Source organism: Ahaetulla prasina, chromosome 4, assembly GCF_028640845.1.
Source record: "Ahaetulla prasina isolate Xishuangbanna chromosome 4, ASM2864084v1, whole genome shotgun sequence".
Taxonomy (NCBI): domain Eukaryota; kingdom Metazoa; phylum Chordata; class Lepidosauria; order Squamata; family Colubridae; genus Ahaetulla; species Ahaetulla prasina.
In genome coordinates this window covers 115,144,094-115,159,970 of record NC_080542.1, presented here as the reverse complement: position 1 = coordinate 115,159,970, position 15,877 = coordinate 115,144,094, and the positions used below count along the sequence as shown (strand labels likewise).

The 15,877-nt window shown below is 41.2% G+C and overlaps 1 protein-coding gene across 2 annotated transcripts in view; it reads right to left on the bottom strand.

Moving 5' to 3' along the window:
• The window catches only part of PDK4 (pyruvate dehydrogenase kinase 4), a 39,058-nt gene that overhangs the window by 13,508 nt on the left and 9,673 nt on the right, over positions 1-15,877 (bottom strand). The window contains exons 5-11 of one of the 2 annotated variants that reach the window (XR_009155058.1): positions 15,789-15,875; positions 13,718-13,795; positions 13,090-13,166; positions 12,298-12,396; positions 5,200-5,307; positions 4,443-4,556; positions 1,788-3,423 (exon numbers count right to left, since the gene is read on the bottom strand). Coding sequence is in view for 1 of the 2 variants with exons in the window: in XM_058182890.1 (XP_058038873.1) it covers positions 3,283-3,423; positions 4,443-4,556; positions 5,200-5,307; positions 12,298-12,396; positions 13,090-13,166; positions 13,718-13,795; positions 15,789-15,875 (704 nt within the window). In the remaining variant the exon portion in view is untranslated. Of the gene's footprint in view, positions 1-56; positions 3,424-4,442; positions 4,557-5,199; positions 5,308-12,297; positions 12,397-13,089; positions 13,167-13,717; positions 13,796-15,788; positions 15,876-15,877 lie in introns of those variants that run through there. The other variant, XM_058182890.1, reaches the window with a different exon arrangement.

The window sequence follows — 15,877 nt, the reverse complement described above, 5'->3', positions numbered from 1 at the left end:
GATAGACGCATCTACATTTTATGAAATACAGAGTCCAGCAATATTTTAAAAAATATTTTATTATAAGCATAGTGTATTTCAAGTGACCTGTTCCAAAATGTAAATTGTGACAGAAATGATTCATTCTAAAATTAAAAACACTTAGGTTTCTCACATTCTGCAGGCTTTTGTTAAATGTGTTGTATACAAAATAGCATTCAACTTTATTTTGCTCAAAAACATTTTTGTTAAGTGTGCTCATGTTTGTTCCAGTCCAATACAAGTTCTTTAAAGTATTCAGTAACTTAGAAAGACAGATTGCAACAAAACAAAACCACACCTCTAGTAATTTTGCAGAGGCAGTACATGGATAGACAATGTTTGTTTTAAAGTTTATTTTTAATTTTCACATTTTTTAAACCAAACATCTTTCTCAGATGGTGTGCAACAAAGTATTAAAATATAAAAACAGTATATAAAAATTAACAAATTTAAAAAGAGGCAAGGATGATTAAAAAAAGTGTTAAAATTAATTAAAAGGCTAAGGGAGGGCTTTCAAGGCACCAGCCAGTCCTGTGTTCCTTTGGGTCCCCACAGAACAATGTTTTAACTCTTTTTCAGAAGGCCAGAATAGTGCTGACCTACCTCACCTTTGGAGGGGGGGGATATTTCAGAGGGTGGGAGCAACAGCAGGGAAGGCTTTCTTTCTGGACCCCACCAGTCAAAGTTCTTTAATTGATGGACATATCTGCAATATATCTCCCCCACCGTACCGGATGGTATAAGACAGTGGTGGGATTCAGCCAGTTCGCACCACTTCGGGAGAACCGGTTGTTAACTTTCTGAGCAGTTTGGTAAATTGGTTATTGGAAGAAATCATTAGGGCAGAGAACCGGTTGTTAAATTACTTGAATCCCACCACTGGTATAAGAATACTTCCATAGGAGCCTGACCCAGGCCATGTAGGGCTTTATAGGTCATAACTACTTGTAATACCTTCAATTGTATTGGAAGCAAACTGGTACCTAATACAATACATAGAGCAAAGGTATTACACGCATTCTTTTTGGGCATCTAAACTTGCTCATGCATTCTGTACTAGAGCAAGCTTCTGGCTATTTTTCAATGGTTCAGTGCTATGCAATTATCTAAACAGGAGTTGACCAGGACATGAATGACCAAGCAGAGAGCCTTCCTATCCAGGAAAGGGCATAACTTTCCCACAACATAAACTTGAGCAAAGGTCTTCCTAGCCATGGCTGCCACCTGCTGTTTGAGCAGGAGTGTGAGTCCTGGAGGTACTGGGTTAAGTACCATGTCTGTCAGTACTTAACTATCCACCCAAAATGATAACTTCCTGGATTATAGAGGGACCTACCCATAGCTACTCTATCTTTCCAGGGTTCAGTTGAAGTCTTTTGTTCCCCATCCAGGCTACCATAGCTTCTAGGCAGTGAAGAATAACATCAATCACATCACCTACTTATCCCAGGATAGAAATTTATAAGTGGGTATTATTAGCGTATTAGTGATATTTCATCGCATGGTGACAGAAGATCTCAGTTAGCATTTGATGTTATAAGGACTGGAGAGAGAACCGAACCCTGTGGCATCCCACAAAACAGTGTCCTTAAATGGATCTTTCACTCCCTATCAACACCAATCCTCAGAGAAAGGAGTTGATGTAGCACAAACTGTTCTACCCCCCCCAACTCCCTAAATTGTCCCCAAAGGAATGCCATGGTTGATAGAATCGAAAGCTACCAAGAAAGATAAGGTTAGATGTACCACATCCATCCTGTTCCTACCAGATTGTTGACCCTTTTCAGCTCCCTTATCCCCTCCATAAATCATGGGGATTTTGCGTATTGGCAGAATCTTGTTAAAGGCTCTGGCCGATTCCCTATTCCATGCAGTCTTCAGGTCCTCTGTAAAGATTGTGGAGCAGATCAGCAGCAATATTAGCACAGCAACTCTTTGTGGTATGTACTATATTGGTCAAAGTACACAAGTGTATCATAGTAACAAGTATTATTGTAACAGCCAAAATTGAATTAACATCTGTACTACTGTTATTATTTTGATACCATTTGTGATACCCACCAGAACATGGTACTCAAGCAGTACATAAATATCTCATCAGAGTATCTTTAATGTACTCAGACTACCAAATATGCACTTTCCATTAGCATAACAATTAGATTTCTTTTTCATGATTAGGATCTAATAATAGTTAACATAACATTCAGTATTTTCCAAGCTTATATTTTCAGCAGAAAACATTCAATATTTCATCAATGTTAACTGCTAAACCTTTGTTGGCACTGTACCAACTGCACATGATAGCTTCATATAGCTGGGATTGCTTATTCATATGAATTTGGAATCCATGAAAAAGTGGCAATTAGCAAAAACAGCACTGATAAAACTGCTATAAATAAGAATGGATGCAAAATTGTCACAATAATCCCTTAAAATGTATTAAGATTATTCTACCTAAAAAGAAAAGGCAAGATAATTTATATTGGTACTAGCTGGGCCCTTAATAGATTCCCGGTTTTAAGGAGCACCAATTCCTTACAATGAAGTATTTTTACAATCAATTCTTCACAAAATATTCTACCATTGTTACTCTTAGCTGCTGCATGGATAATTATTTTTCTTGTGTCTCAGTTAATGTATTTCCTAAATTCTTAAAAATGTAGGTATTATATCCTCCGCAAGTCTATTGATCATTACACCCTTATGAAAGACCTCCAATAAATTACTAATATATTTTTAAAGTTGCATTTTATTTGAAGTACAGAAGGAGGCTGTCAGATTAAATATCAAATACAACCTAAATCCATATTGTGAAATAATTTCAACTTGACAGTTGCATAAACAATTCCATTCATAAAAGTTTTTACTGATAGCCTCATATCCTATTCAATTAACGGATGACCTAATTCTATTCATTTCAGTTCCTTTGAAATTCCTTCATGGTTTTACATTTCCTTCAATATAGATACAGCTAGAAGCCATATAGCTACTTTTTTTTTCAAAACACAGGAATCTGAAAACTTTAGAATTTTGGAGTGTTAATCTAAACTTCAAGACCACCAATATGTGCACTACTCTATCCCTTTAATTCTCCTAATAGTTTACATTGCACACAGCATGGGTAGCATCCATTCAGTATAATTTTTTTCATCTCATTTAAGTCTTTGTGTTGAACAGTAGTGACTTCAAGTAATTTACGTCATTAATTCCTTTTGAAACTGTGATTTGATCCCATCTCAATGTGTTGGACAAATGTACTCTTCACACAACAACATTCTGTGTTGATGAATTTGTTTTTTGCCTAGGAACACACCAGTCATCTGCTTCTACAGAGGTCTGATAATGTTTACATGCAGATTTATTGAAAACAGGAAGCTTCTCTATAGATTCTGCAGAAAGTGCCTGAAAAGTTAAAAATATAAATACAGTTGTTACTATTTAGAGATAAAATTATTTTGCCACAATTTGCATATATATATATACAATGGATAGATTTAACTATGCGATAATATTCTACTAGTTTAAAAATTCTTGTTTTCATGTTTTGCAAGACTTTATTCATTTTTTTATTTCTGTCTTCCAGACAGAATAGCTGATATATGTGGTATTAATTGATATAGCTGATTTGAAAAGCCTGATTTATTTTATATTTTTTTAAAAAGCCAAATTATCTTTAGGAGATAGAATTTTGTTTATAGTAAATAGTATACCCAGACTTAATAAACATTTTACTCTGCTTTTTCAAGTCAAATCTTGAACACAAATCAGCATAATTCTGTATCAAAACAGTTCATAATCTAACCAATAATACAACAAACAATAAATCATTTGCCCAAATTTAAACAGAATAAAAATATATAGGAGAATAAAAATATATAGGAGAAGACTCCTGCGAGTCCCTTGGACTGCAAGGCGAACAAACAAGTCAGTCCTAGAGGAGATCAACCCTGACTGCTCTTTAGAAGGCCAGATCCTGAAGATGCAACTGAAATACTTTGGCCACCTAATGAGAAAGAAGGACTCACTGGAGAAGAGCCTAATGCTGGGAAAGATTGAGGGCAAAAGAAGAAGGGGATAACAGAGAACGAGGTGGCTGGATGGAGTCACTGAAGCAGTAGGCATGCGTTTAAATGGACTCCAGAGGATGGTAGAGGACAGGAAGGCCTGGAGGAACGTTGTTCATAGGATCGCGATGGGTCGGACACGACTTTGCAACTAACAACAACAAAAATATATTCTGCCAAGGATCGTTGTTGTCTCTGAGCAAGATGGACAGCAAACAAATTTAATAAATAAATTAAATTGCACAAATTATAAACATTATTTTTTAAAAGGACAATGCATAAATTACTAGCCAAATAAAAAAGCATCTGAAAACAGACTACCACATTTGAAAGGAGAAATAAAACTACAGAACATACCTTTAGGTGGATAACAGCTTCTGTTCCATACCCCGAAATAGAGTACAGATTGAGATCTCCATGAAAGTATTTAGCGTAAAGACGAGAAATAGGTAATCCATAACCAAATCCAGCCTAAAAAGAAATAAAGTATTTTTCATTAATTGAAATTAATCTCTTTTATTTTAAATTGTATTCAATTCAGGTAGCTTAGTGGTTAAAGGTCTAAATGAAAATCTTATCTTCCATACATGTAGAACAGAGGCTATTTTAATTTTAAATACTTGCTAAATATTCTATGGAATAATAAAACAATGTTGAAAAGGAAGTGTGAAAGGAATGTTTCTAGTTTTGCATTTTAAAGGCTATGTTGAATTAGATTTAATTTCTTCTGCACATATCACATTTTCCCTATCTTTTAAAATAGGGTGTTGGAGAATATTTTCTCCCCATAAAAATATCAAGATTTCATAGAAATGGTTAGGCTAGAACTCATGACTTCAAGATCCTATCTGGAAGGAGCTTATATATGGCAGAGCATTCAATCTTGGGAGACCCCTAATTTCATGAATATGTAGTTTATCACAAATTCTCAATGAGAAGTTCTCTTGGAATCCCTAGTAATCACTGCAAGGAATAATGCAGTCATTTGATACAAAGCCTTCCCAGCTAGAAGCATCCCCATGTCTCACTTGTCCCTATGTCTATAAAATAATGCCAAGATTGTCAATGGCCTACTGATTTTATGTATCAGAAGTCTTATAATTTTGTCTCTTACCATAGGAGTATTTTTGTTATCCATCACAGGCTTTGGTGCAGTAGAATATGTATAGCTGAAGAGTCTTTCAATCATCCTCAGTGGAACACCACCACCTCTGTCAGAAATCTAGTTGAAGAAAAAAAAAATCTATATAATTAACAAATTGCTTGTAGTTGAAACAATCATATTTTCTAATGACTCTTTTTGTATCAGACTTACTAATTTAAAAAAAGAAATTCTGCCAAAATAGTACTTGGCTGGAAGTTGTTTACCTAGTTCTAATTGGTTGCAATCTATAAGCCATCTATTTACTCCATATTAAGCCTACTTAAATTAAAAGGTCTTTCGAACAGTAAACAAGGGTAGAATGTTTCTTCATCTTTCCCTCTGGATGGGATGACACTTCATCAGACTGAATGGTGTACAATTGGGGGTCTTCCTGGAGTCACAGCTCCTGCTCAAGGAGCAGGTGGCAGGCCTTTGCAGAGATTTGTCTGTGCATCAATTGCAACCTTTCCTGGTCACTAAGGCATTGGTCACTTTGCATCTGGATTACTACAATGCTGCCCTTGAAAGAAAGGGCTGCTCTTGAAAGAAACTTCAACTGGTCCAGAATGTAATAGTATGCACAATAATGGGGGCCTGTAGTTTTGCCTGTAACACCTCTGTTGCATGAGTTGCTCCAACTTAGAGTTTCTTTCAAGCTGCAATTCGAGATGTTGGTCATCACATTTTAATATCCTATACAGCATAGGGCCATATGCAGGACTATGTCCCTTAGGACATTTATCCTTCCTACAAAGTTAGATAGAATGGGCATGCTGCTAGTCCCTTCACCTAAAGATCTGATGGGAGCTAGGAAGTCTGTCTTTTCTATGACAGCCACTGACCTATGGAACATGCTGTCTTGTGAAGTTCAGTAGGAGGTTACCTTTTAGCTTTTGTAAGGTTTTATAAATAAGGTTTTGAAGACCTGGATTCTCCCCAAGCATTGGGAGAGGGTTAGTTGCACATTAGAAATGATTGGTGCCAGGTATTTTTGTTTTAATTAGTTGAATTTTAAAGTTTTAAGTAATTATATACTTTATGTATTGGATTTTTGATTGGGAGATACCCAGAGTTAGTTGAAAGATGGATAGCTATATAAATAGGCTCTGCGCATGCGCAAGATGGCTGCATAACCGGGAGATCAGGAGGACGACGACTTGGTGAAGTGGGGGATGGCGACGCCCAGGCGGTCTGCCGAGCAGCCTGCGCCCCCCGGTTAGGTGTAGCACCACCTGAGCAGCCGTGAGAGGGGTCTTGGGACTTCCTTGGACCCACGGCTGCCGGGACCGAAGCCGGGAAGGGCGGGGCTGCGAACGGCGGCCATTTTATTATTCGGCCGGGCGGGAGCCGAGGAAGGAAACAGCGAGGCCTGGAGGAAGGACGCCGGCACCCAGAGGGCCTGCCAAGCAGTTTCGCCCCAGACCCGGTATGTCATCTCTCGGGCAGCCGGGGGAGAGGTCTGGGAGCCTCTTTGGACCCCCGGCTGCCGGGAACGAGGCCGGGGGATGGGCGAGCCGCGGATGGCGGCCTCTGGGCTACGGACGAGGCTGCGGCTTGGATTTGGTGGTTGGGGAAGCCGCAGCTGGGTTTCCCCCCCCGTTTCATCGTTTCATCGTTTCATCGCTTTTCTGGCATCTGGCGTCTTCGGATGTCTTCTGGGCTCTCCAGCTCTTCTTGATTTCCCCTGACCCCCCTTTGGACTTGGCGGAGGGGCCTAGGCTCTAGGGCCTAGGGTGAAGGGCTGTGATAGATCCCTCTTGTGGCCCCCACCGGAGGTGTCCTGGCCCAGTTTGGCCTGGTTAGGCCTAAGCGGGCCTGCTTCTTCTCGGACTGGGAGTTGCATTGTCATCTGCAATCATGGGCCAGCTGCATTTGTCACCTTGCATCTTATATGGCTGGCTGATGGTCATTTTGGGACTGTTCGAAGGTGATTGGAGACCGAATGGGTATTGGGGCCCTACTTTGCAACATCTTATGAGGAAACATCCACTCTGGAAATATCGGTGACGCCACTAACGGGGAGATGAATACCACCCTATTAGGACGGATTTTAGGACTGAGCTTTTCAGAACCACAATCATTTTACTACCAGACTGCATCTGCGACTTATACCATCTTGTATCAGCTTTAAGCCAGCCACCATCTGAAGACATTTGGCAGATGGGTATCCACTGGACTTGGCATTACACCTTGCCACCCCAGACATTACTTTGCTACTTCACGCCTGCTCTCTCCTGTGTATGCTTTTAACTTATTTATTTATGCGATATTCTGCCTTGAACTCTTGCGCCTGTAGGTGCCCCCGCCGCAGGAATGGCCCGCAGATTATCAAGGGCCGGCCTCAATGACGGGTCTTGGGACCCACAGAGGTGGCATCACGAAAAAAAGAGCCTGTGGGGGTTTTTAGATAGGGCTTTTTTAAGGGGTGGGAGGGTTAAGGCGGGCGTTGGGGGTAGCCCGTCGGGAGGGGAGCCAGTCCTTGCGCCTGCTCGTGACGGTTTTTTAATAGGTTCGGAGGTTAGGGGGGGAGATTGCGTTCCTGTTGGTGAGGGCGGCCTGATTCCCACGGTAAGTGAGAGGGGCAGATATGGCGGAAGGGGAGGATCATATCGTTTTGGGGGGGGCGCACCCGATGTTTGCAAGCGGTCGCGCGCCCCGATCCCCTGTCCTTTTCCCGTTCCCCGGATGGTCATGACCCCAGAGCCTGGGCCTTGGCTGATGTTATGCAACGCACGGTCCGTGGTTAATAAGGCCCCCCTAGTATACGACCTTATTCAGGGGGGCGCTGCGGACCTTATAGGCGTTACGGAAACCTGGCTGGGCACTGAAGGGGTGTGCCTTGTTGAGATGTGCCGCGGGTTTCCGTGCATTCCATCAGCCGAGGCCCAGGGTAGGGGTGGGGGTGGCGGTTGTGATTAGAGAAAGTCTAGAGCCGAGGAGACCACTGTACCTCAGATTGCCGGGTGCGAATCCTCTTTGTGAGATGGGGCCATAGGTGCCAGATGGGTTTGCTGATCACGTACCTGGCTCCTTGCTGCGTGACAGCTGCCCTGCCCGAGCTCCTGGAGGTGCTGGCCGGGTGGCAGTTGAGACCCCAGACTTTTAGTCATGGGGACTTTAACTTGCCATCGTCCGCCTGCCATCGACGGCAGCTCGGGAGTTCATGGCTTCCATGACGGCCTTGGACCTGACCCAAGTAATTGATGGCCCTACTCACATTGGGGGTGGCACCCTGGACCTGATTTTTGTCTCTGGTCAGTGGTTGAGAGATCTGGACTTAAAGGAAATAGTCATTGAACCTTTGTCATGGTCAGATCACTCTCTTCTTCGTCTGGTCTTTCTGACCGCCATTCACCGCCGCGGGGAGGCGGGCCGACACGTTGGTTCCGTCCCAGGCGCCTGATGGACCCGGAGGGTTCGGACGGAGCTTGGGCCATTTCCTGAGGGTCTGGCTCACGGCTCGGCTGAGGACCTTGTTGGGGCCTGGGAGCGGGCCGGGGGGGGGGCCTTAGACCGGGTCGTGCCTTTGCGGCCTCTGACCCGGCGCAGGTCCCAACCGGCTCCTTGGTTCTCTGAGGAGCTGAGAGGGATGAAGCGCCGGAGAAGACGCCTAGAGAGTTCCTGGAGGTCTAGCCGTTCAGAAGCTGATCGGACACTAGTGAAGTCCTATACTAGGGCTTACCTAGTGGCAATGAGGGAGGTGAGGCGTAGCTTCGCCTCCTCCCTCATTGCATCGGCAGATAACCGCCCAGCCGCCCTGTTTCGGGTGACCCGCTCCCTCCTACACCAGGGGAGCGGATGACCCGCTACAGGGACGTGCTGAGGAGTTTAACGGTTATCTATACGATAAAATCGTTCAACCGGGATGGTTTGGACCAAGATTGCGTGATACGGGTGAGACGGCTGAGGGTGGTCTTGGTGACATTTTATGGGATGAGTTTGACCCTGTCGCTCCCGAGGACATGGACAGGTTGTTGGGGAGGCTGAATGCCACCACGTGTTTACTGGACCCGTGCCCCTCCTGGTTGGTGCTGGCCACGCAGGAGGTGACACGAGGCTGGCTCCAGGCGATTACGAGCGCTTCTTTGGTGGAGGGTGTCTTTCCGGCCGCCTTGAAAGAGGCGGTGGTGAGGCCCTTCCTCAAGAAGCCTTCCCTGGTCCCCGCTGTTTTAGGTAATTATCGTCTGTTCCAACCTTCGCTTCGCGGCGAAGGTTGTAGAGTGTATGGTGGCATATCAGTTTCCCTTGCACCTGGATGAAACTGTCTATCTTGACCCGTTCCAGTCCGGTTTCCCACCCGGTTACAGCACGGAGACGGCTTTGGTCGCGTTGGTGGATGGTCTCTGGAGGGGCAGGATAGGGGTTGTTCCTCTGCCCTGGTCCTATTAGACCTCTCAGCGGCTTTCGATACCATCGACCATGGTATCCTGCTGCGCGGTTAGAGGATTGGGAGTGGGAGGCACCGTTTATCGGTGGTTCTCCTCCTATCTCTCTGACCGGTCGCAGTCGGTGTTGACAGGGGCAGAGGTCGGCCCGGGCGCCTCACTTGTGGGGTGCCGCGGGGATCGATCCTCTCGCCTTCTGTTCAACATCTATATGAAGCCGCTGGGTGAGATCATCAGTGGGTTCGTGTGAGGTACCAGCTGTGCGGATGACACCCAGCTGTACTTTTCCACACGGACCACCCCAGCGAAGCCATCAGTGCTGTCCCGGTGTCTGGAGGCCGTCGGGTCTGGATGGGGAGAAACAGGCTCAAGCTCAATCCCTCCAAGACAGAGTGGCTGTGGATGCGGCGTCCCGGTACAGTCAGCTAAATCCGCAGCTGACCATCGGTGGCGAGTCATTGGCCCCGATGGAAGGTGCGCAACAAGCGTCCTCCTGGATGAGCGGCTGTCTCTAGAAGATCATTTGACAGCCGTCTCAGGAGAGCGTTCTACCAGGTTCGCCTGGTGCGCCAGTTGCGCCTTTCTGGACCGGGAGGCCCTATGCACGGTCACTCACGCCCTCGTGACGTCTCGCCTGGATTACTGTAACGCTCTCTACATGGGGCTCCCTTGAAGGGCATCCGGAGGCTACAGTTAGTCCAGAATGCGGCTGCGGGTGATAGATGGAGCCCTCGTGGCTCCCGTATAACACCTATCCTGCGCGGTCTGCACTGGCTACCTGTGGCTTTCGGTGCGCTTCAAATTTTAATGACCACCTTTAAAGCGCTCCATGGCATAGGGCCGGGTTATCTACGGGACCGCCTTCTGCGACCAGATACCTCTCACCGACCCGTGCGCTCTCACAGAGAGGGACTCCTCAGGGTGCCGTCAGCTAGGCAGTGTCGTCTGGCGACGCCCAGGGGAAGGGCCTTCTCTGTGGGGCTCCCGCCCTCTGGGCGAACTCCCCAGGACTCCGTCAACTTCCGGACCTTGAACCTTCCGTCATGAGCTCAAGACACATTTATTCATCTGTGCAGGACTGGCTTAGTTTTTAGATTTTAAATTTAGAGGGTTTTAAATTGATTTTAATATCTATATTTTTACTTTTAATTAATTGGGCAGTAGAATATGTATAGCTGAAGAGTCTTTCAATCATCCTCAGTGGAACACCACCACCTCTGTCAGAAATCTAGTTGAAGAAAAAAAAAATCTATATAATTAACAAATTGCTTGTAGTTGAAACAATCATATTTTCTAATGACTCTTTTTGTATCAGACTTACTAATTTAAAAAAAGAAATTCTGCCAAAATAGTACTTGGCTGGAAGTTGTTTACCTAGTTCTAATTGGTTGCAATCTATAAGCCATCTATTTACTCCATATTAAGCCTACTTAAATTAAAAGGTCTTTCGAACAGTAAACAAGGGTAGAATGTTTCTTCATCTTTCCCTCTGGATGGGATGACACTTCATCAGACTGAATGGTGTACAATTGGGGGTCTTCCTGGAGTCACAGCTCCTGCTCAAGGAGCAGGTGGCAGGCCTTTGCAGAGATTTGTCTGTGCATCAATTGCAACCTTTCCTGGTCACTAAGGCATTGGTCACTTTGCATCTGGATTACTACAATGCTGCCCTTGAAAGAAAGGGCTGCTCTTGAAAGAAACTTCAACTGGTCCAGAATGTAATAGTATGCACAATAATGGGGGCCTGTAGTTTGCCTGTAACACCTCTGTTGCATGAGTTGCTCCAACTTAGAGTTTCTTTCAAGCTGCAATTCGAGATGTTGGTCATCACATTTTAATATCCTATACAGCATAGGGCCATATGCAGGACTATGTCCCTTAGGACATTTATCCTTCCTACAAAGTTAGATAGAATGGGCATGCTGCTAGTCCCTTCACCTAAAGATCTGATGGGAGCTAGGAAGTCTGTCTTTTCTATGACAGCCACTGACCTATGGAACATGCTGTCTTGTGAAGTTCAGTAGGAGGTTACCTTTTAGCTTTTGTAAGGTTTTATAAATAAGGTTTTGAAGACCTGGATTCTCCCCAAGCATTGGGAGAGGGTTAGTTGCACATTAGAAATGATTGGTGCCAGGTATTTTTGTTTTAATTTGTATATTGATGTTTTTATATGCCTGTGAACCGCCCTGAGTCCTTTGGGAGATAGGGCGGTATATAAATTCAAACAATAAATAAATAATAAATAAATAAATACTTTAAATAATAAAATAGATTATTTTATTAAATTGTATTTATTTTATTATTTTATGCATTTATTTCACTCTCATATCAAATGTAATAAGTATCTTAATATTGGATAGATTAATTAAACTTATGACCATATAAAATATAAAATAAAATAGTCTATATAAAATATAGAATATACAGAAAGTCCAGAATAAAATAGATACAAGGAAAATATCTTAATAAAATAAAAAAGTGCTAAATACAAAGAATCAACATTCAAATAAACACATCGCCTTTACACTGTACCCAGTCTGATTGATATAATGAATCCGTTGGTCAACAACTTAGCTAAAAACTTAGAAGTTCTGTTCATGAAGTGTAGTTTACAACACAGGAGGAAATAGGAGAATCTGTAATTCAAATCCCAGTGGGCTGTCCTTTCAAGTAGGGAAAGTACCTTAATAGTTAGGTCTTCTTTTCCAAGTACAACGGTCACCTCAATTGGATCAAGGGAAGGTTTTTTTTGCTGATGTTCAACTGTTGCTCTCATTGCATTCTATACAGAAATTAAGAAGAATTTAATTTAGTTCGTAAATGTTTTAAAATATTAAAATTTGCCCTTTTCCATTAAGATTTGTTGCTTTTGACAACGAAAATGAACTGCATCAGTGGTAGGTTGCTATTGGTTTGCTACTTCCGCCCCAGTTCAGGCGAACTGGTAGCAGCAACATCAGGAGGCTCCACCCACCCACCCAGAGATCATCAAATAAGCTCTGCGCATGCGCAGAAGCTTCTGCACATGCGCAGAAGTGGCATGCACCCGAGCGAACTGGTAGCAAAGGTAAGTGAAACCCACCACTGAACTGCATATATAATTGACTAATAAAGTAATAACTCTTTTGTCATATTAACAAGAAAACTATCTTATTAACAAAGATTCAAAGGTAGTGAGTTGCCTAGCAGCAAATGGGTGGCAAACAAATTATCTCCCTTGTCAGGACCCTATTTTAAATGCACAGAAAGAGCCATTTTGAGCTTTAACCATCATTCTTTCAATTTTAACTATTATTGGAATACTAATGTTGGGAAGGGTACAATTCTGTAGTACCTTGTTAGTTGCTATATTTGTAACATCCCATACATTTGATATCCTTTCCACAGATATTGGAAATTATATTTCAGCTAAATAAATTACCAATCTTTGTTTTAATGCACGTTTAAAATAAAATTTTTAAAACCAATTACAAACCTTGAAAAGTTCAAACAGCATGTGAAAGAGATGCGAAGGTACATATACTATGTAAATAGGCTTTCCAGGTGCTTTTGCTAAAAAAAAAATATACAGCACATAATAAATCACCTTTTATTTTATTAGTGAAGTTTTATTCCAAACAATTATTATTGATGCAAAGAAATTTTTCAATGAGATATGTGCATCCCACACAGCATTCTGTGATTGATCATCTTTTATTTTCTAGCACTTTAAGTCTGACTAAATCTTTATATATTCTCAAATTACACCTTTCCCTATAATCTGCCTGCATAGATTTGTGGAACTCCTCTGGCCTACCTTTCATGATAATTTTTTTCTTGGATTATTGCAAGTGAATATTGAGTGGTGAATTTATTCTCTCTTTGTTTTAGTACACCCTGAAACCAACTATTGCACAATTGCACGTCAAAGTCCTTTCTTATTTGGCACAGTGCTGTATACGTGAATGAATGCAGCTGTGCACATGTAAGCATTATCTGTAGGAAAAATGTGATTCGCTAGCAATTCTAGGACATATTTACTGAAGATAAGAAAAACAGCAGTAAGGATTATTGAAAGTGAAAAGCTTTCAGAAATAGACTAGTACAGTCAGAAAAAATCTTACCATTTATTTGAGTAAGCTTTAACTCTGGAGAAGCAAAATAGTGTTGATCACAAAGCATCTGGGAACTCTGGAAAGCATCTAAATGTATTTTTAAGAACAAGATTAAACACCTTTTATGTTATAGTATTATTTTCTAAGCACCAGACAACTCAGTATTATATAATATGTATTACACGAATTTATTGTGTAAATTTTCAATTATTTATAGGAATTGATTTATTACAGTCAGCAAATCTATATGGGCCTAAAACATTATTGAAATAGATTTAAGATTTTCTCTATTAAGATACATTTCTTTTATTAAATGTTACATTTATAACTGCCTTTTTATTTATATAAGCACTCAAGGTGTGCTTATAAAAATAAAATACAACGAAGAACACAATAAGGAGTGCAGTCCAATTAAATGAACAGTATTATTAAATTTAACAACTAAAATATTCTTTAAATACTGGAGATATGGGACTACATTAATCTCCTTAGGAGAGCATTCCATATCCTGAACGCCATGAAGAAGAAGCCCTTCTCCCGTATACCAGACTGCTGAATTTCTGAGAGCTGCAACATCTTCAAAACAAAGCCATTCCTAGTGATTTAAGTAATGAGGCAGGTTGATTGCAGGAGAAGGACCTTTTCAGATTCTCAGGCCTTATGTCATTTAGGACTTTAAAGGACCACACTAACAATTTAACATTGCACCTGGCAGGCAGCAACTTATGTGTCAATAAATGTTATCATACAATCACTACTTTGTAGTGGTCTGCATCTAATAGACTTCTGACAACCAACTATAGTTTTGAGATACTTTTCAAGTAATTCTACTGCCTTGATCAAGATGGTTTATAACCAAGGCATGGTTAACGTGGTTAACTGTTACCAAGTCTGATGAGCTCAAGGAATATTATAATCAGCATGTTAACCATATTTGTGGATATATGCTTATTGAGGCCACCATTTGCAAATACAATCTCAAGAATCATTGCCAAGCTGCAAACTTGTTCTTTTTTGGGTTCTAGAACTGCATTCAAAACAGGCTTCATCTTAATCTCCAAGTCTAGTGTCTTCATTATACCTAGAGCATCTCTGCTTTTTTGGATTTAATTTAAGCTTGTTCTCCCTTATCCAGTCCATTACTGAAATGGGCAACATTCATGGAAACTGACTGCTTCCGGAATCATACAGATGAGCATAGCATAGCTGTTTATCAATAGGGTAATGATGGCAGCTATCTCCAAAGCTCTGAATAACTACCCTGGTGTTTATATATATTTATTCAAAAAACAAATATCACAGAACTGAACAGACTTATTACCATGTAAATGTATATAAAACTTTATCATAATGTTCTTATTTATGAACTAATACCTTCTTGTATCACAGAAATCAACTAAGATTGTAGCCTAAATTTGCAATCTCCAGATTTTGACTAAATAATTAAAATTTTATGAATGAAAACAACTGTCTTTAGAATAGAATAAAATAGAATAGAAAAAATAGAATAGAATAGAATAGAATAGAATAGAATAGAATAGAATAGAATAGAATAGAATAGAATAGAATTTTTTATTGGCCAAGTGTAATTGGACGCACAAGGAATTTCTCTTGGTGCATATGCTCTCAGTGTACATAAAAGAAAAGATACGTTCATCAAGGTACAACATTTACAATACAAATGATGGTCAATATATCAATATAGGACTAACTAACTACCTTAATTTATGTTCTGTTGTTCAACTAACTGGACATTTTGGCAGCACTGTTGTTTAAATTAATCAACTATTGATAGTTTTTCACTGAGAAGTCTAAATCTTTTAACATCTTCTCAAATTTGTTGTACTCCCTAGGAAAAAAAATTCAGTGCATTCATATTTAATTCTAAGCCATGATATAAAGCCATGATTTTTTTAAATTCTAAACCATGATCTAAAGCCATCATAGCTTCATATATTCATGGTCCTAAGCTAAATCAAAAAGCAACAAACCACATTCATAATTTACTGCAATGTACGATTGCTCTTTACATATCAAGCTATGTGCCAACTATGAGCAATACGTTCTTTTTTATACATACCATACACTAGATCCACAACATCACAGCAAGGATCAATGCATCCAATATGTTGCGGGTTACACGCATTATTGGTATCAAATATAAATGCT